At 44.8% G+C, this 25,175-nt stretch overlaps 1 protein-coding gene across 2 annotated transcripts in view; it reads right to left on the bottom strand.

Moving 5' to 3' along the window:
- Nucleotides 1–25,175, bottom strand: part of Prkca (protein kinase C alpha) — a 404,382-nt gene that overhangs the window by 106,545 nt on the left and 272,662 nt on the right. For both annotated transcript variants that reach the window (XM_085829454.1, XM_021175668.3), the window contains exons 4-5: nt 16,782–16,893; nt 13,654–13,782 (exon numbers count right to left, since the gene is read on the bottom strand). In XM_085829454.1, coding sequence (XP_085685580.1) covers nt 13,654–13,782; nt 16,782–16,893 — 241 coding nt within the window. The remainder of the gene's footprint in view (nt 1–13,653; nt 13,783–16,781; nt 16,894–25,175) is intronic.

Raw genomic sequence — 25,175 nt, 5'->3', positions numbered from 1 at the left:
CCCAGGTGATCTGTAAAATGACAGCAGTGAATATACCCGGGAAACACACCCCCACATACCCTGCACACAGCACTTCAGTGATCTTATACAAATACTACCGGTACAGATGTTCACAAGCATGGGCTCTCCTGTGGCTATATCCCTGCTGGGTGTGAATCGAGAAACAGGCATGCCCGACACAGATCCTGCATCTTGTGGGTCTAAGCTGGTGAAAGGACACCTTCTCCTCCGGTAACCTCCAGACCCAGCAACCTTCTGTGAAAACTTTTACAAGTTCTCCTTCTGTTCCTTCTTCATTATTCTCGGGATGAAATGCCTGCCTTAGTTTAAAAGGGGACTCTGTCTTTAATTAACCACAAACCTTGCATTGATTACAAAGGAAAATGGGAGGTAGAAAGGCCCCTGTGGGGGTGCTGTGCTGCCGAGCTTCCTGCAGCTGGCTACAGCCCACTCTATTTAAACCAGGATATTTTAGGACCACCCCAGGAGCTAAAGAACTTATCTTGTAGTTTTTCTTTTTCTTTCTGGAAATCTGCCTCTTTCCAAGTGGAAATGCCTAGAAGCTGAGATGAACACAGCCTGATGCCTCCCTGCCAGTCTGGTGCCAGTAAGCAGAGCGTGAACACACACATTAACCGGGGGAGCCTTGATAAAGCACAGGGAAGGATGGTTTTAATGGGGCAGAGCACTTAGCATTGGGGAAGAGCGTAAGATAGAATCTGCTCATCCACGCTTCTGGTTGGACCACCCTTGAGGATGATAGCGATCAACAACGATAACTCTGCATTTATTTTGGGACATTCCATTGTTGAAGCCCATGATTTCTAGATGTCTCTCCAGTTTTCTTTGGGCCATTCATCTGTTACTTATTTCTTCCTTATCTCCACCCTCCTTACAGTCGCCCCCCTATCAAAGGGTTAAAGGAAGTCTCAATGGAAGTGATTTGAAAGACAGTGTTTGCAAGCCTCTAAGAGAGGCCTTGCCTGGTCAGTGTGTTGACTTTGTAGAAGATCAAGTTCCCAGCAATAATTTCATGGTAATTAATCTTGTGCTTAAATGATAATCCTATAATTAGAAGCAATTAAAATCCCTCACAAGGATGGCCTGCTCCGTCAATGTCAATGTCTCTCTGCACTAATGGGGTAGTCTTGAAAAAGGACCCAGATATAATTCGCATTTCACTTCCCAGGGATGCATTTGAAGCCTACTTCCAAGCTGCCAGGGGTCATTGAAGTCAAGGGGAGATGACAATTGAGCCCCCTATAAATAATGGGGGGGCCAGAGATCATCTGAAACTAGGGGACAGAAGCCATATCACTTGTCCGTGGAACCAGGGTGCTTTAAAAAAAAAAAAAAAAAAGAGACAAGCCCTACATTAAGGAAATGATACCGGCAGCCCTTTGCCCCTCACCGGAATCTTGCTGCCTCCCACGGGCACCCAGTGACTAAGCACCCAGCATGGAAGGCTATGTTCAAATCACGGCAGAGAGAACCAGTGTGAATAACAATCCGTAGGCGGGTGTGAGGCTAGTAAGTACACAGTTGACATTTAGCTGTGCCACCGACAAGTCAGGGCGAGGCACCCGGAACAAGGATATAAATAATGGCAAGTCTCTTCTCAAGGATGCATCTATCTCTTCTGTGGGCTGATGTACACATCTCTCAAAAACTCCAAAAGGCATGTGGCTTTAGAAGTTAGGCTAAAACAGGGCATTCTAACTTGATCCAGAGGGAGAACTAAAATGAGAAGAGACTCTTGGATTCGGGATATTAGGAACATGGTTAAAGCCTGGATAGTTTTTATGCTGTGCGTTTTGTATCACCACCACCACCACCACCACCACCACCACCACCACCACCACCACCACCACCACCACCACCTCGATAAGTATACATTAAGCACCTGCTTGAGGACTGGGCAGGTAACGCTCTAACTTCGAAGGGTTTATTATGATCTGGTGGAGGGGAACCGATACGTATTTCATTGCAAATAACAGGAATGGCACACACGCAGAACACGACCTACTTTAGACGAGCCCATAGGGAGGAGGAAACATCACTGAAGGGTCAGTGGGTGAGCGACAGTAATGGGAGATGAAGCTGGGGTGGCGGGGGGTAAAACACCGCCAATTCAAGGTGTTGCACAGAGACAGAAGTCCGATATTTAGGACGCCCAGCCAAGGAAGTGAAAGGACGCAGTGGCCCGGAAGCACAGTTGTAACCCGGAAGTACGCGCTCTTGACAGGACCAAGCGCTTTCAGCACACACGCGCTGCCGCGTTTTAGCTGGCAGTCAGGCACCTGTTTTCTTTAGTTGAAGAAAGCACCTGCATATTAGGCACAGCGAACTTAAGGGAGGTGACTGCTACAGATGATTCCTTCAAAGACTATGAGAGCAGGAGGACTCCCTGAGGAAAAAGAGCCAGGGCAGGAAGCCAGCCTCGCCTGGAGGTGAGGAAGGGCGTGTGCGGCCAGCTCCCACTCTGTCAGCTTATCTCCATGGGGAGTTGTCTCTGCCTTTCCTGTCCATTTTAATTCTCCACTGTCCTTCAGGGAAGACTTCGATCCGTTCTCCATTGCCAGTTTTATTCTGAGTCATTACCTGATTCCGGTAAACAGATGCTGGGGGCGGTGCGGGGATGATGACAGACCCACCCCCACACTGGTGCTGAGAGCATGGCTATGATTATGGGGTCCCAGGCGCTGTAGACAAGTGCCAGTTAGGAAACTGACACTGCAAAGGCTTTAGCACCATCACGCCAGTGTCTACACAGAAGTAGTGTTTGTGAATTAGCACATGATCTTTCCTGGGTCACCCATGTAAGAGGGTGGGGAGGATGTCCTGGGACACCTGAGGTGGACTATCCTCCATGCACCAGCAGTGTGACCTGGGCAGGACCTGGAGCTCTCAGGCTTCTGTTTCCTCAGTTACAAGACGGTGGTGGTGATGGTAATGATGGCAGTGATGTGATGGTGGTGGCAGCAGCGGTTATGTTGGTGGTAGTGACGGTGGTGACAGCATTTTAGAAAGAATTGTATCAGTGCCTGGTACATAGCAGATGCACCTACTACTTATGTCTTAACTGGCTGGCTATCCTTCTTCCATGAGCCCTCCCATAGGGAGAACATTGGAAGAGATCATTGAGGGAGTCCTTGATCATCATCACCATAACTTTCTGAGAAGGAGAGCATCCCCCTGTCCTGCCCCTGTGGATTGGGGCTAGACAGTGGACTTCCTCTCATCCTTACTTCCTGGTCTATAAACAATAGACTGATGCTATTACGTGATGTCACATGGGAAACGTTATGCAACTCAACACTGCACACAGGAGTTATTGGGCTGGCAAAACTTCTCTAAAACATGTACTAGAGAAAGTACATTTGGTCAATATGTGTTACCTGTTACAATAAGGACATTGCTGTAGCAGGTTTTAAGCCCACATTATAGTAGATTCCTCACATAGGCAAGGGTCATAATGCTCCTCAATGCCATTTTTAAAGAGAGAATCCTAGAGGACAAAATATTATACAGATTGGCACTGACCTGGTGTCCTTGATAGAGTCAGAGGACTCCCCAGGAGGTTGAGACCAAAACCCAAGGAGTGGGTAGAACATGACCACCGGACTCACCCACCCTTCATTCTTGATGTTTATTGAGGGAGACATCTAGATGCAGTTCTGTCAACACCGAGCACCAAGTCCCCTTGAATCACATGCAATACACACGCTCAAAGAGGACCCGTTAGCTCTTTAGCTAAGCTTGCCCCTCCCCACTTCATTTTCTCATCAGGGCATGGAAAACAGGCGTGATGCACACAGCTCCAGGGACACAGGCCACAGGTGGCTTCCAAACCCTGGGTATTTCTGTCCACAGAAGGAGGGAGGATACTGTAGTCTAGCAGGGCACATAATGAAATGCCTCAGGCAGCCATCCCCAGGTGGCTTTGAGAATCACTCAGTGACTGGCTACATTAACTGAGGAAAAGGGTCACCTAAGAGCCACTTACAAACAGGGCTTGGGGGCCTCTGAGCTCACTTCCTCTCCTTGCCTTCCACTGAAGGGAAGGGCAATGGGGGCCGTGGGCAGTGGCATGAGGCTCAGCGGAGCCTGAGGACACAGATGGGGAAGCTGTACTACTTGGGGGATCAGATGCTACTGAACCCCAGGGTTTCCTTCCAGCTGACAACACTCTCTACAGAGGTTACCTAACACCCAGTTGGCTAGAAAAGGGCTCCAGACATACATAATGCAACCCAGCCTTATGGAACTTTGTGCTTGGGTTTGAAAATTTGAACCAATTTCTAAAAATGTAGTTTCAAGAACAGCACAATGAATACTTACTTGCCCTTCATTTACATTCACTAGTTACCATTAATACTATTCTATTCCACATACATTGGCTACACAGTGCTCTCTCCTCTCGTTTATTTTTAAATGCAGTGTGAGCTTGTGTACATGTGCATATGTGCATATACATGCATGTGTGTGCATGTGCTTGTGTATTGGTGTTTTTAATTGAACCTTTGAGATACTTTGTGTATGTCAGAAAAATGATGTCTAAGCTACTCCACAATCCCCCCTTTATAACCATTGTCACTTAGGAACTTTACACTGATACAGAAACAGGACCTCACATTCCCATTGGTTCTCAATGCCCTTTATGGCTATGTGGAATTTTGCTTTGCATCCAGGATCCAATCAGGCAGTACAGATTGCATTTGGTGGCCATGTCCCATCAGCCTCTTTTAGGCAAGAACAGTGCCCTTGAGTGTCTTTGTTGTTCATGAAATTGCCGGTTTTTGAAAGCTCATATCAGCTATCATTCGGGTTGTCTCAGTATCTGAATTCATTTATTCCCATTTCCCCTGACTGGAATGATAAAGTTTTGGTCAGAACCTTTTTGGGTGAAGCTGTGCATTTCGTAGGAAATCCTTGGAGGAAGAACACCTGTTCGATTTGTGGGGAGACTGAATTTTTTGAGCTGAATGTTTGTCTCCCTCTTCTCTTGTACTCATATATTAAAACACCAATTCCAATGTGATGGCATTTGAGAGTGTGGCTTTTGGGAAGTAATGGGGAGAGGCGGGAAGAGTGCTCATGGTAGGATTGGTGCCCTTATAAAAGCATGCATGCTCAAAGATGGCCATCTATAAGCCAGGGTGAGGGACCTGACCAGACACCAGACTCTGCTGCTTTGATCTTAGACTTGCTCCAAAACTATGAGATAGATGTCTACTGTACAGCTATCCAGTTGACAGAGTTCTGTTATGGCATCTCCCACTAAATCCTTGAATTTGCAGATGGATAGGGTAACATGTGTCTAATTGCTACTGAAACTCCACAGAGAAACAGTTATCAAACAACAGTATTCTGACTGTGTCCTGTATGGGGCCTCAGAAATACTGTGACCAAATCTCGATCTTCATTGAGGAGGATTACTCTTCATAAGGGTTTTGGCATAATAGAACTGTATTTCTGCTGTATGTCTGGAGCATAGGGAAAGGGCACATACACACCAATGCTTTGGAAGCCAAGGTCCTACCAAGGGCACAGGGAAAGGAACACAAGCCATGGGAAGGCAGCAGCAGGCTCAGAGTTGGAAGAAGTATCATGGGGTCATTAAAACAGCCTTCACCTTTATTCTGAAAAGGTATGCCCCAGGAGTACTGAACACCCTCAGCATCTTAATCTTTGGATTTTAAAGTACTATTTCTTACTCCAAAACAAGCAGAAAATACAACAGCAGCAGTAGCAACAACAACAACAAAAACACTTCCTTGAAGAAATGACTGAGACACCAGGTGAGCTTTTGTGTTCCAAAAAGAAAGGAAGTACCCACAAGAAATAATAACATGTAGGGCGTACTACATCAAAAAGACAACGGAGCCAGTTGAAAGAGGCTCCCACTGTTGAAACTTGGGACAATCAGAACATAAGAAAATTAGACGGTGAAAAATGACTTGTGAGCCCAAGCCAGCACTGTAGCTTGATGAGAAGTAAATGGAAGCTGTTCATTCTAAAGATCATCAAGTGATGGAGAAGAGGAATTACAGCACCAGAACATGACCATTTTCCAGCCATCAGTGTAACCATGGATTAAGGCTCTTCAGTGGATACCAACTCTGGTTGGTGGAAGACTATTGAACTTTAAGTGTTTAAACAGCCAGTACTTAGTACAAACAAGAAAGATGCTTTTGGAGTGGAGGAGTCTACCAGTGATGGAGTCTAACCAGGTGACCAAATGCAGCATCAATAGCAATGATGTTTCAGTCTCCTTGGAGATAAAAACCTTCATCTTGGAGAGAAGGTTATTAGGGGACAGGATGTTCAAAGGGGAGGTGAGACATTCCTCCCTGCAGGGAAAGCTCATTAGGCTTTGAAAGCAAACAATCCAAAGGCTTCAGGAAGTTCCTGAAACTGACCAGACTCACTAGGCCTGTCCCTCCCCAAGAACAGATAAACAGAAAACACACTCCCAGACTAACCAAACTGCCAGGCTCAGATCAACCAAACTTCCTAACTTATCCCTGACCTTAACTGCAGATTATATCATTCAGCGAGCTCTAGGCTTACAGATTTGATGATCTGTTACCCCTTGTGGTAGGCCCTGATTAGGTAGCTGAGTTTGAGTCATTTCTGCTCCCATAAGTAACCCGTCACTCATATTTCTCTAAGTATACCCCAATAAAACTCACTGATCCATGAAGTTTGATTTTGGTGGTGTTTATACTTTGGTCTGTTGTTTGTTCATTATGTGGGTGAATACATGTTTGGTTACATCTCTCCAGGAATAGTGCCACACAACACACCTACAGCTTTCTTGAGCAGTCAAGGCATCTTCCTCCAAGTTCCCACTGCACCTCAGGGACATAATGTGCCCTGTCATTCCTTTGCATGTTGAAGTCCCCCATGAACACCTCACATGCCATTGCACGTTCCCTCTCTTGATCATATGAGTGCCCCTGTTGAGATGCTACTGCAGAATGCTGTTCTTTAGGCATGAAATGGACGTTGCCATCTTGTATCAGAACAGTTGTGATTGTCTGCAAAAGAGCCTCATGTGAGCAGAGCTGTTAACATCCCCTTGTAGAAAGAGTAGGGGTGGGGCTGTAAGGCCACAGGGCTCTCATGTGAGATTATAGCCACTCCCCCTCTCTTGCACTCCCATCTGCAGACTGACTATTCGATCTCATTTGGGACTTCAAAAATTACAATGACCAAATGTACCTGGTTTCTGGAGGTGCTCTGGGAGGAAAGTTAACTGAAACAGGGCTTTAATCCTTTCAGCTCTTAGAAGGCTTTCAATTACACTGGACTGAGGCATCTATGTGATGCAGCTGTTTAGGGTTGTCCACACTCCTATAAGTAAACCCAATAAACTCAATGATTCTTGAGGCTGGACTTGGTCAGAATGGCTCTTTTGGCCTGTCACTGGGTTCTATTTTGGGTGCACAGACATCATCTACAACTAACTCTCCAGGAAAAGTCACACAATAGATGAGCTGATAAGAGAGCTGTAGTGTTACAGGAAGCTGAGGCTCATTGTTGGGATCCTGTATGAAACACATTTTGAGGAGGTGAGAGCACACAGAGGGAATGCTCTTTTAATCACACAACATGGTGGCCAGATTCAGCACTGAGGAAGAAGTGTTCCCGGCTCTGAACACCTAGCTTCTTAAGCAGCTTGATAGCACACCTAAAAGCTCTAGAACAAAAGGAAGCAAATTCACCCAAGAGGAGTAGACGGCAGGAAATAATCAAACTCAGGAGCAAAATCAACCAAGTGGAAACAAGAAGAACTATTTAAAGAATCAACCAAACGAGGACCTGGTTCTTTGAGAAAATCAACAAGATAGATAAACCCTTAGCTAGACTCACTAAAGGGCACAGGGACAGCATCTTAATTAACAAAACCAGAAATGAAAAGGGAGACATAACAACAGATCCTGAAGAAATCCAAAACACAACCAGATCCTTCTACAAAAGGCTATACTCAACAAAACTGGAGAACCTGGATGAAATGGACAAATTTCTAGACAGATACCAGGTACCAAAGTTAAATCAGGATCAGGTTAATGATCTAAACAGTCCTTTATCCCCTAAAGAAATAGAAGCAGTCATTAATAGTTTCCCAACCAAAAAAAGCCCAGGACCAGATGGTTTTAGTGCAGAGTTCTATCAGATCTTCAAAGAAGATCTAATTCCAGTTCTTCACAAACTATTCCACAAAATAGAAGCAGAAGGTACTCTACCCAATTCATTCTATGAAGCCACAATTACTCTGACACTTAAACAACAGAAAGACCCAACAAAGATAGAGAACTTCAGACCAATTTCCCTTATGAATATCGATGCAAAAATATTCAATAAAATTCTCAATAACTGAATCCAAGAACACATTAAAACAATCATTCATCCTGACCAAGTAGGTTTCATTCCAGGGATGCAGGGATGGTTTAATATATGGAAATCCATCAACGTAATCCATTATATAAACAAACTCAAAGACAAAAACCACATGATCATCTCGTTAGATGCTGAGAAAGCATTTGACAAAATCCAACACCCATTCATGATAAAAGTCTTGGAAAGATCAGGAATTTAGGGCCCATACCTAAACATGATAAAAGCAATCTGCAGCAAACCAGTAGCCAACATCAAAGTAAAAGCAATCCCACTAAAATCAGGGACTAGACAAGGCTGCCCACTTTCTCCCTACCTATTCAACATTGTACTTGAAGTCCTAGCCAGAGCAATTCAACAGCAAAAGGAGATCAAAGGAATACAAATTGGAAAGGAAGAAGTCAAAATATCACTTTTTGCAGATGATCTGATAGTGTATATATGTGACCCTAAAAATTCCACCAGAGAACTCCTAAACCTGATAAACAGGTTCAATGAAGTATCTGGATATAAAATTAACTCAAACAAGTCAATGGCCTTTCTCTACACAAAGGATAAACAGGCTGAGAAAGAAATTAGGGAAACAACACCCTTCTCAGTAGTCACAAATAATATAAAATACCTTGGCGTGACTCTAACTAAGGAAGGGAAAGATCTGTATGATAAGAACTTCAAGTCTCTGAAGAAAGAAATTAAAGAAGATCTCAGAAGATGGAAAGATCCCCCATGCTCAGGGATTGGCAGGATCAATATAGTAAAAATGGCTATCCTAGTAAAAGCAATCTACAGATTCAATGCAATCCCCATAAAAATTCCAACTCAATTCTTCAACGAATTGGAAAGGGCAATCTCCAAATTCATCTGGAGTAACAAAAAACCTAGGAAAGCAAAAACTCTTCTCAAGGATAAAAGAACCTCTGGTGGAATCATCATGCCTGACCTAAAGCTGTACTACAGAGCAATTGTGATAAAAACTGCATGGTACTGGTATAGCGACAGACAAGTAGACCAATGGAATAGAATTGAAAACCCAGAAGTGAACCCACACACCTATGGTCACTTGATCTTTGACAAGGGAGCTAAAACCATCCAGTGGAAAGAAGACAGCATTTTCAACAAATGGTGCTGGCACAACTGGCTGTTATCATGCAGAAGAATGCGTATTGATCCATTCCTATCTCCTTGTACTTAGGTCAAATCTAAGTGGATTAAGGAACTCCACATAAAACCAGAGACACTGAAACTTATAGAGGAGAAAGTGGGGGAAAGCCTCAAAGATATGGGCACAGGGGGAAAATTCCTGAATAGAACAGCAATGGCTTGTGCTGTAAGATCGAGAATCGACAAATGGGACCTCATAAAATTGCAAAGCTTCTGTAAGGCAAAAGACACAGTCAATAAGACAAAAAGGCCACCAACAGATTGGGAAAGGATCTTTACCTATCCTAAATCAGATAGAGGACTAATATCCAGTATATATAAAGAACTCAAGAAGATGGACTCCAGAAAATCAAATAACCCCATTAAAAAATGGGGCCCAGAGCTAAAGAATTCTCACCTGAGGAATACAGAATAGCTGAGAAGCACCTGAAAAAAAATGCTCAGCATCCTTAATCATCAGGGAAATGCAAATCAAAACAACTCTGTGATTCCACCTCACACCAGTCAGAATGGCTAAGATCAAAAATTCAGGTGTCAGCAGATGCTGGCGAAGATGTGGAGAAAGAGGAACACTCCTCCATTGTTGGTGGGATTGCAAGCTTGTACAACCACTCTGGAAATCAGTCTGGTGGTTCCTCAAAAAATTGGACATAGTACTACCAGAGGATCCTGCAATACCTCTCCTGGGCATATATCCAGAAGATGTTCCAACCAGTAGGAAGGACACATGCTCCACTATGTTCATAGCTGCCTTATTTATAATAGCCAGAAGCTGGAAAGAACCCAGATGCCCCTCAACAGAGGAATGGATACAGAAAATGTGGTACATTTACACAATGGAGTACTACTTAGCTATTAAAAAGAATGAAGTTATGAAATTCCTAGGCAAATGGATGGACCTGGACGGCATCATCCTGAGTGAGGTAACTCAATCACAAAAGAACTAACATGATATGTACTCACTGATAAGTGGATATTAGCCCAGAAACTTAGAATACCAAAGATATAAGATACAATTTGCAAAACACATGAAGCTGGGGAAGAACGAAGACCAAGATGTGGATACTTTGCCCCTTCTTGGAATTGGGAGCAAGGCACCCATGGAAGGAGCTACAGAGACAGAGTTTGGAGCTGACACGAAAGGATGGACCATCTAGAGACTGCCATACCCAGGGATCCATCCCATAATCATCCTCCAAACGCTGACACTATTGCATACACAAGCAAGATTTTGCTGAAAGGACCCTGATATAGCTCTGTCTCTTGTGAGGCTATTTTTGGGCCTAGCAAACACATAAGTGGATGCTCACAGTCATCTATTGGATGGATCACAGGGCCCCCAGTGGAGGAGCTGGAGGAAGTCCCCAAGGAGCTAAAGGGATCTGCAACCTATAGGTGGAACAACAATATGAACTACCCAGTACCCCCTGGAGCTCGTGTCTCTAGCTGCATATGTATCAGAAGATGGCCTGGTCGGCCATCAGTGGAAAGAGAGGCCCATTGGTCGTGCAGACTTTATATGCCTCAGTACAGGGTAACGCCAGGGCCAAGAGGTGGGAGTGGGTGGGTGGGTGAGTGGGTGTGGGAGGGTGTGGGGGACTTTTGGGATAGCATTGGAAATGTAAATGAAATAAATACATAATAATAATAATAATAATGATAAAAACATTATTAAAAAAAAGCCCAAGAGGGAGTTCAGACTATGTGTTGCAAGGAGTCACAGACCAGGAGAAAGGTACCCCCTATCACCTGCACCATGAGAATTCAGGTTAGGATTTCAATCTCCATGTTATACTAACAAGCCAAAGTATATGAGGAAATTAAATTCTTCATAATCTGTCTGTGGGAGGCACGTGTTCCTGAAACAGCCAGAAAGCAGGTGGTTATTTCTCTCTCATTTACTTACAACATTAAACTGAAAATGACTTCTCATGAAGTTTCCTTTTATATCATTCCATACCAAATAAGAAAGTGATACAAGAATATAAGAAACCTTTTAAGATCTCCTCAGGGTGGGGTGGGGTGGGGAACACAGTTCTGGTTTCCTCTAGCATCATTGCCCAAAGGCAAAAACATAAAAATATACCAAAGAAGAGGAGGCCTTTCCCACAAACTCAGCACCAGTCTAGAAAACTGAATTCACTTCTGATTTCAAAGGGGGATGTCTCCATCCCAGAGCGAAGCGATCCCACTGGGAACTCCCAACTTACTTTGGAAATTATTTTCAACCTGAGCAATTCCCCATAGGTGAAATGGGGACTGAGCTAATCTAGCAATTAACATGGCTGCTCAGGGGTTCGGTTTAAATGCATTTCCTAGGAAATCACTTGTATTTGGACCCTAAGCTCCACTCACTGTGGTTTATTGCTCATATTTGCGTTCTCATTAAAGCCATGCTAATTCCACATCCTATTTAACCCTCCCTCGAGCAAGCCAAACACTCTTCCCTCTACCTTTCCAATGCTCCCTCGCAGCAGTCTCCTTCATGGGGTCTTTTCTTTCCCAGTCCCCTCCACATCCTGAGCACCTCCCCATAGTGTGCTATTTTTGAGACCACATAATTTGGCAGTTAATGACACTTGGAATTGGCTTGCTTTTTAATCCCTCCACGTGGTACCCTTTTTCTCCCCGGGCTTTAAGTCCTGTGTTTGGATTTTCAAGAGTGTCCTGGAGTGCTGAATGCAAGTTTGGAAAAATATTTGTGGGCTTATTGTTTGTTCTAAAGGAGGCTCTCCTCAATAAGAGAAACCGGGGGAGGCTCAGAGACTAGGTGTTGGAAGGAAGAGATCGGAATCTGGCCAGCTCCATTACCTTCTACTTTGTGGCTTAGTGAATTTCCTTCTCTCCTCTCCATGCCCTGACTCACCTTGAAGAGGAGGATAAAAAAGGTTACCTCCTTGGTGAGACTGTATGTGGAGGCAACAAGACAATGCATACAAGGTGCACAGTGCAAGGCAAGGCTAGGCACACCCTTGGCACTAAAGAAGTGATAGCTGCTGTCGATCAACAAGTTTCCTCAGGACAAACTGAACCATCCAGCAAGCAAGAGACACCATTAAAGTCAGTCTTTCCAGGACTTAACGATAGAAGTTAAAAGCTACAAATACAAATGGAAATATAAAACCCTTCCTGATAAAATCCTGCAAAGACCAAGCTTACAGGCATCCAGCAGGATCCCCAAGAGAAGTAGTGTAGACTGTTCCAAGAGTTAAATAGTAAACCAACGTGAAGGGTTGGGGTTCAGCCCAATGGTAAATCACCTGACTAGTAAATCACCTGACATGACACAGAGAGGCTGGGACGTGTGAAAGACAGGATAGGTCCCGGGAAATCAAGATATCAGGGTAACTTTGATGAGAGTGTGGATGCACTAGAAGTGGACCTGGAGAAACTAGAAGAAAATTCAGGCTGTAGCAGGCAGAGCTCACACAGATACAGGAAGGAGTGCTATAGCCCATGGCTAGGATATCTTCACCATGGCTCGACCATTTGTTGAGGATGCATGTGGCATGACACTTAGAGGATGAGGGTATGGATACAAATGCTCTCCTCTTGTCTTCCCACTTAATAATTCTGCAGTGCTGTAATGCTCTATCTTCTTGTGTCTTTCCTGGGAAATGAAGCTAATAATCAAGTATATAGAGAGGTAAATATCATATATGAAGTTCCTGACATCGTCCTTAACACAGGGGAAGGATATGCAGACAACAGTAGCTGCTGTCACAACCTCCAACATAGATTTTTCAAGTCCTAACAACCCAAGACCACTGAGCATGTAGACCCTCCAGCCATCTGTCTCCCCTGGCCTAGTTTTAGTCTTACCAACAGCATTTTGGCCAGTTGGCCTTCTTGTCCCACGCATGGGAGGGGAAAAATGGTGACCATTGTCAGAGCACCCAGGTCTGCATGTTGCTTTAGACTTTATATGACAATTGAGTATTTGGAAATCCTGTGTACAGAGTGTGCTCATAGGACGTATTAATTAGCGGTAAATGCCTTGACAGACACCAAGTCACCCAGCCCAGATTCACCTGCTTTGCCGTCACCTTGACCTTTGCCCGACAAAGATTCTCCCGGACCATGCCTTACCCGTGACGTGGAGCTTTTCATCAGTGACCTCAGCCTTCAGATAAATCCTCCCCCTCTTCTCAGTGTGATCCATTCCGCAGAGGCTAGGGACATTGATCACACACTGCTTGTGAACATTCATGTCGCAGGCTGTGAATCAAAAGAGCAAAGGGGTAAGGTTGGCCATATGGGCTCATATCACTGCCTCCGTGTTTTGGTGTCTGAGAAGTGGGGCCGATTCTCCCCTAATGTGATACTTTGCTATAATGTTTCTGGTGACATGAACTGTGAGCAGATGTCCCTTCCAGCACAGGCTTCCTCCTCTGAGTGGCAATACCCTTAAAATATCTATCTCACATTTGTTTAGTCTTTCCCACAGCAAAAGAACCCAGGTTTTTCTTCTGTGACTGTTTCAAATATTTAACAAAATCTACAGGAGTGAATGTATGCAGAGTGCAGACTAAATACTTAATAGTTTATGTGCACGCAGGTATGCAACATGCAAATTTTTAATGGAGGATTCAATTTTCTGATGAGAATTCTTTCTGCCTTTCTGAGCTGTCCACCAAGAACATGACAATTTATGGGCTTTGTATAGGAAATTCATAAAACTTTTCTTTCCCTCTAGTAACTCAGTATTTTTGAGAAGGTGTAAGTATGTTGCCTTATTATTTTTTTAAGGAATTTGTGTTTGATATTTTAAACCTGTCTTCAAATATTTAAATATTAATCCAAGTAAAACAAATACATGCCTGGCATAAGCCATTCCTTACACTGACATTATGTAGGCGAGACAGGGGGAGGATAAAAAAAGATCAGTCTTATTTCCATAAACCAAAGCAACCCTGAGAAGAATCCCCAGGGATGACTACAAACATGAGGCTGTGTAGGTGTGCTGGTTCCGCCCTCCTGGTACCTTGGGCTTTCTGGAATCCTCACCCACTCTCCCTGGGATGTTAACAAGATTCATCTGCGATATTCAAGGCAGAACCTGGCTATTCCTTTCATTCTCAATGTTTAATCTAAACATAGCAGCACACTTTTTTTGAAGAAGTCATAAATAAGACCTATTTGCTGCAACTAAGTACTGAAAACCGCTTCCCACATGTGGATCTCCTCAGGTTTCTGTCCACAAAGCTCCCTGTTCAAGACGCTGTATTGGCTGGGGCTTAGCAACGAAGACTCTTGCGAGGTTGTGCTATTCACCTCCCTAGGGTTACCCAAGCCCTATCTACCTTTGGGTACCCGGGCACGAGCTGAAATTTGAGGATGATAATTACAGGGCCTTGGAAAGAATATGGTTACCAAGGATGCTGCGGGGTCATGAACACACACTGGGGTTGCACTTGGGAGTGAATGCAAACTTGGGTCACACTCGGAAGTGGACACACACTGGGGTCACACTTGGGACTAAACACACACTGATTGTACTCTGGTTTTGGCTCTACTCGAAACAGCTTTTGTACCTTGGGGAGTTCCTTTGCATACTCTCACCCCATTTCTTACCCTACAAAGGGTTGGCTGACATAAGTGGTGGCTAGCATTTTCCCCACCAAGAGGAGCTGTGTGTTATCCGTGGACATCTCAGCCTCGAGAGCTCTGAGATGACATACGTTTTGATTCTTCATAAAGTCCCCATTTCATGTACTTTGCTACAGCAGCAGCAGATGACTAGAAACCATGTCTGGCAATTCACCTGTTTCTGCATGGTAATTAAAATTACTCGGCACATACAATCCTTGCTTCATCCTAAAGAGAATATACATGTGGGGGTGGGGTGGAAGGGCACACCTCTCCCTGATTCCCCAGCAGACTTCTCAGGAGAGTGCATTGATTGGGGGAACTCTATGACAAGCTCTACCACTTGAGTGGGGGTGAGATATTAACGTCGCATGGTCTTGCTAACTGTGTCGAGGTTGACATGTATGCAACACATATGAGTGTTCATTTTTGCTCCATGTTTAAAAATGATGCTAACATTTACTTATTGTGCTGCCCCGGCCACGGCACACAGGTGGAGGCCAGAGACCAATCTGTATGAATCTGTTCTTTCCTTCCATCTGTCATGTGGCTTCCAGAGATTGATGCCAGGTTGTCAATCTTGGTAGCAGGTGTCATCACCCCCTGGACACCATTTCTCCAGCCCTGCTCCAAGTTTTAAAATAGCCAAAAATACATTTACAAATGTACTTAGGATCACCATTTTTAGAAACATTGAGAATGACTAAAATGATGTGTTTGGAATCTGGCATGGATGATAAGGCCATTAACCTGCACGGCTAGGTAAGCTGAACGAATCCTGGGCTCTGAGAGACTCACACATGCCCAACACCTCAGGATACAAAGCTCTGAGGTCGATGTAATCCTTAGGAACAAGAACATGCTGGTGCCTTCCTAACATTTATTAAGGACACAGGCTTAGTAGCAGCCTTTTCATGCCCTAAACATACACCTTTTTATTTAAGCATCAAGCTAGGTAAATTTGTCACTAGAGAATTAGCAAATCAGAAACTTTCCTAGGCTATGTTTTTCTCTCTTTGGTATTGGATAAGGATGCACACATGGCTGGGAGGAGGATGGAAATGGCCTCCTGTCCCCTGTGTCACTGACCTCTGTGATGTTATACATAACTCGGCTGCTATAGATCCATCCGTTCATCAACGGGCAGGGTGAGGGAGCTCAAGATGCCACCCTGGTTTTCATGCTCGCTTTAGCTTCGGTTTTATGGAGAAGCCTGCTGGATTTTTCCACAGTCCACCCACTAATTAGAGGCATAGGAAGATAATGACTGGTTTCTTAGCTTATTTTGAAGCCAACCAAATGCGGAATCTGGAGGTGGGGAATCTTGTGTGGGGTTTGACTAGCCTGCATTTTACAGGGACACGCACACAGTGTGACAGCACCGACTAGCTTCATTTATAAACCCAATTACCTTCAGGGGGCTCATAGTCAGACAAGCAAGTAGTTATAACAAACCAGAACCCAGAAGCTGGAGAAGAGATTAATTCCTCAGTCTTTGAGCCTTGTCTTTATCTAAACCACGTCTCTTTGGTGGTGAGCTGTTATTGAGAAGTTTCTGAGACTTTGGCACTTAGCAAACCCAGCCATGAGCTGCAGAGCCTGGCCAACTACTGGAAAAGAAAACTTACTGTCACATTTCATCCCTTGGTGGATAAGTCCATAGAGCAGGGACCCACAGTGATCGCAGAAGGTAGGGCTTCCGTATGTGTGGATTTTGAACTTGTGCTTGCTCCTGGGGTCCTGGAGGGAGAAGAACAACATTCATTTCAGGTGTGAAAGGGCTATAGTTTTGATTAAGGCAAGGTCACAATCTTTTCATTGCCAAATTTGGCTAGTATTAGACTATTGCTCCCTAGAGTTGGAGAAGTGTGTGCACTGTGTGAGTGTATGTGTGTAAGTGTGTGTGTGTCTTTTGACTATATCACATTTTTATGTAGCAAACACTCACATTCCCCCACCCCGTCTTATGGTATAATTTATACATAGTCAATGACAAAGTTCCCATGAATGCTGTCACTTGAAGCCTACCATCATCACAGTCTGGGAGGAGGCATACTTAGTGTTTCAAAGTATTACTGTCCCTGTACCCAGAGACACCCCAACACCTAGCAAGGCAGTGGCCCAGAAGAGACACTTATGAAGCTGATATGAATGAGCTGAGGTCTGGATCCTTTTTGAAGTCTCGTGACTTTCAGAATCTGGTAGGCTGTGGAACTAGATCAACCTTGAGATTGGCAGGACTTTGTGATCATACCCTATCCCCAAAGAGTCTGTGTATTTGTGTGGGAGGGATATCAGTAGTTAGAGGAAAACATGAAACCCAATGGGATAGCCCTTCCCCAAGTATAGATGCAGGTCATTGCTTTCTCTAGCAGACCATACAGAGCGTGAGTGTGCAACCAGAAATCTGTTCTAGGTTCCTGCTCTTCAGTGTACAGGTAGAGAAGCAGAAACTATATATATATATATATATATACATATATATATACACACATACACATACATATACATATACATATCATGTCATAATGAGTCTGGATTCTGGTACCTTTCAGAGGCATGGATTTGTACAAATGGCTTGTTCTTCCTGTCTCATCTACAAATAGGGAAGTCAGCACCACCTAAGTTACATGGTTATAATAAGGACAAAACAAGCCAACCTTTGTAAACTGATTAGAATACCCTAGTAGGAGACTGGTAGACTGTCCAGTGCAGGGTGAGTATGCAGGGGACAGAGAAGGAAGGAGCTAGCTGCTAGTTCTAGTGGTAGCTGTTGCTGATGCCTTCTCCTCCTCCTTCTCTTCCTCCTCCTCCTCCCTTCTTCCTCTTTCTTTTCATCTTCATTTTCCTCGTGGTACCTCTCCTCTTCTTATTCTACCTCCACTATGTAACCTAGGCTGGTCTTGAACTTTCAACCCTCCTGTCTCAGTACTTCTCAGTTCTGCAGTTTTGGGATTAAGGATGCATACCACCACACACAGCCCCCGGCTCCTTCAAGGAGAGGACTGAGCGAAAAGACTTTGTATGCTATTTGAACAACAAGTTAATGTCATAGTCAATATGCACATACAAGGTCCTTTCCTCATGAACTGCTTCTTCCTGAGGGTGGCCTGAACTTCTGCTAGAGCACAGAGGGCAAAGCTGGGGAGGAAAAGAAGACAGGAGCTCCATGAAGATACACTAAGTGGTGGGGGTCGGGGAAGGGGGCTCCATGAAGATACATTAAGCACAGGCTCTCCTGGAGGCAGGTGTTGCTCACATATAAAGATACACATAAAAAGACATGCTAGGCTTCAGACTTTCCAAGGCACCTGGGCACCAGAGGTCTAACAGGATTCCAAAGGCAAGTGTGGCTTTTGGTTGACTTTGAACCCTACGACCCAAGCTAAAGGTATCCCAAATGAATGATTATGAGCACTTTTAAAAGGCGTAGGTTGGAAAATTCCAGAATGTCTTAATCATGCAGAAAAGTTTAAAGAAGAGCAAGCCAAAACACTCACAGATGTATCCATTAGCTGTGGTAAAGGTGAACATGTCTCCTTGTTCCTCATTATAATATCGTCACTCTCATTTTACAGAGAGGTGATGACCACTCCCCCGCCCCACCCCGCAGATCTCTGCGACTCAAACACCTTGAAAACTGGGATCTGGCCACCCAGTTCTTACTGTGCAAGCTTTCAGATGTCTACCCAGCATGAATAGCTGGTTCTTGCCATCTCTTAAACTTCCAGAGCTGCACCTCAGTTTTCTGAGGGAGGGATACATATATACTAACTCTTTTATAAATAACATCTTCTCAGAATGCAACCATGTTCGCTTAGTGATGTGGTTTCTGTGGCTACAGTGGCAGCGGTGAACATTTGTTGCAGAGACAGAATGGGCCCCCAAGCTGGAAGTATTGATTACCTAACCGTGTAAGAAATATTTGTGCAGCCCAGCCTCAGGGCAACAGGCTTCACCTAACAGAGCATCAGTGAGAGTGATTGCAAATATCGTACCTAGATGGTCCCACAATCACAGACTCTGGGGAAGGGCCTCCTCTTGTCGTCCCACCTTCCCCACCCACTCCCTCTTCCTTCCCTCTTCCTTCCTGCCCTCCCTCCCATTCTTTTTGGGTACAGAATATCACTGTGTAACCTAGACTGGCCTCAAACCCTTTTGTTAGCTTGCTGAATAGTGGGATTGCAGGTGTATGCTACCTTGCTCTCTTCCAGTCTGTGCTTTAGTAGCAGTCTAGAAAAGATTTTTTCAGGGTTAGAAGTCTGGGAATCATGGCTGTAAGAGGTCATTTCACAGACAACAGGACCTCACAGGAGTAGCTGAATACATGTGCTGATGACCAGCAATACTGTTTTATTTTTAAAATTATTTATTTGTTTGTTTGTTTTGTGTATATTGTGCATGTGCACGCACTTGAGCATCTGTGTGTGCCACCTTGCACGTGTCAAGGTTCTTGGATGACTTCTGAGAGTTGGTTCTCCCTTCCACCATGTGATTTCCAGGGATCAGATTTTGGTCCTCAGGTGTAGAAGCAAACACCTTACCCTTGAAGCCATCTCATTGGCTCATGATTAGCAATACCCATGAAGCAACCCATGGCCTGCCCCCTCTAAAGACCCCTCTTCAGGTTATAAAAGATCCATGTCCTTGTGGGAGCATTTTCCCTAGATAGAAACGGCTGTGAAGATGGAGTGAAGAGCAGCTGATGAGTTACTCCGATGTCTGCGACGTGGGCCAGAATGCCGAAGGATCAGGCTAGCATCAGCACCAATTATCTGGACCCATGCTGACAGTGAAGGTTGTTCCCTACAATGTGGAGGGCAAAGAAGATGCTGGGGGGAAAAAGCAGCCAAGTTGCCTGCAGAGATACGGCATCAACAACTAGCAGCAAATGAAGAATGGCAGCTCACTGCAAACCCACAGGAGGATGCACAGGGCCGTCATCCCTGGGGTGGCTGTCCTGCCAGCTGACTCTCACACACATCTCTATTGATGTGGCACGTGGGCAATGGGCCCCCCTTTCAGGGAAACCTAAGTCTCACTCATCTGACACCCATATGGCATCTCCAGGCTCTAACTACCAGGAGATGTAGAAAGAGAGGAAGCCATTACTTCTACTTCTTGTGTGTGTGTGTGTGTGTGTGTGTGTGTGTGTGTGTGTGTGTGTCTGGAGAGCCACCGGGTCCCAGAGTCCTTCACTCCAAAAGTGCATGGAGGGGGGTCCTGAATTTTATTTATAAGTTATGATAGGTGTATGTGCTCATGTGAACTCCAGCAGCATATGACCATATGCCAAGGGTTTACAACTTGATAAGAGCTGGAAAAATGTAAGAGGCTATTATGGTGTTAGCCATAGAAATAAACTTCACGAAGCCCAAGGTTTCTCTAAAATACTTCAGTGGCATGGACTGTTATGGAAACATCCAGTGATCTGGGTGATTCCAGCCTTGACTGGGGGTCAGAATGGAGGCTGAACGGGGAATATCTCTTCAGTCTGGCTTCTAGCACATTGTCTCTAGCCCTCCAGAGAGTTCCTTGGCAATCAACCCTATGTGGTAAATTTGAAACTGCTCGGTGGCCCAGATTAGCTCATGCATGGTCCCAGCTTAAAGGTCACGCTGATGCTATTGCCTGTGGAGAAGGATGAAGGAGAAACATGGAAACTCATCCGGTGTAATGCATGGCTCCAGGCCTGACAAGAGAAACAACCTTGCTACCTAAACGGGACTCACCATGCTTCACAGAAAGCCACTGGAGCAGAAACCTGCCCAGGCTGTCTGTATTTATACCAGAGCGGCCGAGGAGCAGAGTGTTGGCCTTCTCTGGGCCTCAGCTTTCTATATCTGACTTCTGGACCATGGAGGTGGGAATAGGGTTCCACATGAGATCTCACAGAGCTCCGAGCTTGTCAGGAGGTGCCGGGTGCCACCGAGGGTGGGGAAGGAAGAGAGCAAAGCGGGGAGGTGAGGCTGCTGCTAAGATTAAAGTTGGAAACAACTGTACTAAATAGTCCCTTCAATTCTGTCTTGATATTTAGAGAAAGAAAACACCAACAAAACCCTTTTTATTTTGAAATCACTTAAGACTCACAAGAATCTGCAAAACAAGTACAGCCTGTTCCTCTTTGCTCTTCATCCGGCGTTCCCAGTGAGAGCATCTTACATAACCACAGCACGTTAGTGGAGGGGAGATGCTGCTGCCGCCCTGCCACCAGCTGACTTGCAGCATCCTAGGGTCTCTAGATTTTCTATGCATGGTTATAACAAAGGGCTTTCATTGTACAACATATGAATTGAATAGACCGTGTGTGTGCTGGGGAGGGAATCCAGTCTTGTTTGCTGCGCACATAGCATGGACTCGAGAGGAACAGCAACAGAGGAACCTGTCCGTGAGATCCATAACTGACGGATCTCACGTGAAGGGGTTGAGGAGGGTGACTCCAAAGATCTATCCAAAAGTAGAAGTGGAAAGTTCCTCTCTAAGTAAACACACATGTCTGTGGCCAGAGTCATTTCAAATATCTGGCTGACTGAGGGCTCAGCCAGGTGTGCAGCCAGCCTGGGTCATGGGGAGATTGAAAAGCTGTGGGCCTTCCAGGTGGAGAGTCACCAGCTTCAGTGGGAACTGAAGCCCAAGTGTGTTTATGTGTAAGTGTTGCAGGTCCTTGGGTCCTAAACAGCATTGGAGCTCCCTCTCTGTAACACCCATAATCCTTGGCACCTTTACCTGGTGGCAGGACCCAGTGTATTTCACCTATGTCTTTGCCCGTGATTGCTTCTACCTGCCACAGCCACAAGAATTCTGCCTGTTGTGCCTGATTCAGGGGTAGTAAGAAAGAACAGTGTTTTCTTTCAAAGGACACACACACACACACACACACACACACACACACCCTCTAACCAAACAGTCTGAAGCAAAGGAAAGATCTCTGAACCAACATCACTAAATCAGCAACTGTGATAGAACCAAGACAGGCTATTAAGGTTTAAGTATAAATGGTATCCCTGAGCTCCCCAGGGAGCAGGGTGAGAAGGCAAAAGAATCAGAGGAGGATTCTCTGGGATTGCAAAGCCGAGTCCAAAAATCTCCCAGCCCATCTCTAGCATTAGTTGTCTCTTCCACAGTACACCCACACTCCACACGGCAACTACATCCTCACAGAACTGAGCTCCTCTCATACTTTACTTGAAGGTTCTATAGAAAACTGCCCCATGGGTCATGTGTGGTAAGCTTGGTCCTAGCACATAAAGAAGGGTCTGTCTTAGAGTAATCCCCCCTAACCAGGTTAGTGGTCTTTCCCTTTAGTGAAGCGTATGTAAATGCTCCTTTACCTTTTGCACAGCCTCTGTTTGAAGGAAGTATAAAACCCTCTGTCCTGCAGATGCTATCCTGGCCTGTCACATTCTAACACACGACTGATGCTGTCCTGGCCTGTTAACATTCTAACAGAGGACTCAAAGGCTCCACTCAGAAGCCCCTGCTGTGCGTGTGGCTTTGGTGGAAATGGAGGCTTTGCCTACAGGACGTCTCATAGGCACAAATGAAATCTCACTTGTGAATCTAAATCTGGTTTATTTCCAAAAAAATCAACCAATGGGGGAGGGGAGGATGCAAATTCTATCATAGTGTCTGCTAGCCTGCATCTTATCTCTTAGTTCTAAATATCATAGCTTGACCAGCTTTCCCTGGAAAACTGTGTTAACATTCCTATCAAGATGTTTCCAAGACCTCTTTCCTCCTCCTTCTCCCCCCCTCCCCTCCTCCTCCTCCTCCTCCTCCTCCTCCTCCTCCTCCTCCTCCTCCTCCTCCTCCTCCTCCTCTTCTTCTTCTTCTTCTTCTTCTTCTTCTTCTTCTTCTTCTTCTTCTTCTTCTTCTTCTTCTTCTTCTTCTTCTTCTTCTTCTTCTTCATCTGAAGTTGGTTAAAAACAAGCCCTTAGATCTGCACCGCATAGATTTTGATGCTGATGGAGCTTTGGACTCCCTATATTCTTCCTGGCTGGACTCTATGTATGTACTGAAGGCAATGTGTTCTAGGTGAGTTTGCAATCTATCTTTAAGGATGGCGAGTGGTTCAGCCATGGGCAGAGTTTAGCCTTTGGATGATCCCTGAGCTGAAGGAGGCAGCAGTTGCTACGGATGGAGATGAGAATGGGTCCATGTGAACAGATGCTTCACACGCCCTTTTTATCTGATAAATAAGGAAGGCAATCTTTGGCTGGTGTGTGTGTGTGTGTGTGTGTGTGTGTGTGTGTGTTCTCATCCTGCATTTTCTACCCATATCTGAATTCCTCCCACATGCCCTGGAGGTTTCTCAGAGGACCTAAATGCCTATCCTTGAAAGCCTCAGGGTCAGGCTTTCTGAGTTCCCGGGGCTGTTTTTAATCCAGTGGAGCTCTGGGGCGCGACTTCCTTGTGTGGCTCCTTCAAGCTGCTTCCTCTGAATACCAAGGAAAATTCCCTGCTCTTACCATCTGATGTGTTCTCATGAATCATACTTGGAAGCCAGGCTTGGGTCTAAATGTCACCCGCATGCTGACTACACAGGCAACACTGAATACTCTGCTCCAAGGGTAATAAGGCTGGCATCATTATTGTGATCTGAAATTTCTTAGGAAATTTCTTTTTTTAACTCCATGAAACAAAAAGAAAGAAAGAAAGAAAGAAAGAAAGAAAGAAAGAAAGAAAGAAAGAAAGAAAGAAAGAAAGAGAGAAAGAAACTAAAAATGTTTTTTATTAGCAAAAACTACAGGTATTACTAAAGCCAGAGTGATTTTCTATAACATGACATATAACATGTAATTGTGTCTCACCTATAAGAAGGGTTTGGCCCCATAGCCTTTCTCAGAGGCTACATCAGTCTAGATCTCTCTTCATGGGAGCTTTAGAATGTTCAGTGCTGGCTAGGGGAGAAGTTCAGGGGTCAAGTTCTTGCCTAGTTTGCATTAAAGCCCTGTGCTCATGTCTAGCATCATATAAAACTGGACACAATCCCATCACTCCAGGGGGTCAGAAGTTAACTTCAGCTATATAGCAAATTTGATACCAGCCTCGGGAACATGAGACTTTGTTGTCCACAAAGAAAACAAAAACTAAATGAAACAAAACCAAAACTTTGCCTTTGACGAGGTTTGGCCTTGTGGTAGACATGGCCTACTTAAGAAAGAACCCATTTCTGGTGGCAGGAATTTATTTTGCTTCTGTGAAGCAGCCATGTTTTATTCTGATGAATAACAATAATCTTCTTTAAAGTGAATTTTCAAATCTTTTTAGATTTAATTTTATGTTTATGAGTATTTTGCCTGCATGTATGTATCACAACACACGCATGCCTGGTACCTGTGGTCATCAGAGGAGGGCATTGGATTTCCCAGAACTGGAATTACTGCTGGTTGTGAACCACTGTGTGGGTACTGGGAACTGGTGGGAACTGAGCCCAGATCCTCTGCAAGGCTAGCAAGTTCTCTTTACCACTGAGCCAGCTCTCCAGGCCCAAACACGAGCTGTCTTTATAGCCGGGCTAACTTATCAAACCAAGCTTCATCAGCAGGGTTCTAAAGACTCTGCCCAGGTGAACGAGATGCTGTCACTAACCTTGAATCCACTGAGTCTTTCAAAGTACGCATAATTCTCCCCCAGCAAGGCAACTACTAAGTAAATTGCGATATACTTATAGTACTGATGGCCATGTAACAGTTGGAGCAAATTAGCAAGCTCTTTCTCTAAGAGCATGGACTGAGCACCAAGGACTACTGTCAGACAAAAGAGCAAGTCACAGAATCAAAGGCTAGAATGACGTTTATGTCAAAACCAGAAACATAAATGTGCCCATTCCTCTACTGAACAATAGCGTGGCTTTTCTCTCGATAGATTTGTAAGCGACATACCTCTGGGAAGTGTGGGGACAGACAGGTTCAGGGATGAAAGAGAAAGGACACTTTGAACAATATCTGAGAGGATGTAGGGGAGAACACGGATTCATACACCTTCCCTGCATCCCGAATGATGGTGAAGTCCCTCTGCTC

This window comes from Mus caroli, unplaced genomic scaffold, assembly GCF_978045245.1.
Source record: "Mus caroli unplaced genomic scaffold, Mus_caroli_1 scaffold_13, whole genome shotgun sequence".
NCBI lineage: Eukaryota > Metazoa > Chordata > Mammalia > Rodentia > Muridae > Mus > Mus caroli.
Note: the sequence above shows the minus strand (reverse complement) of the source record. Positions and strands in the feature narration are given on the sequence as shown.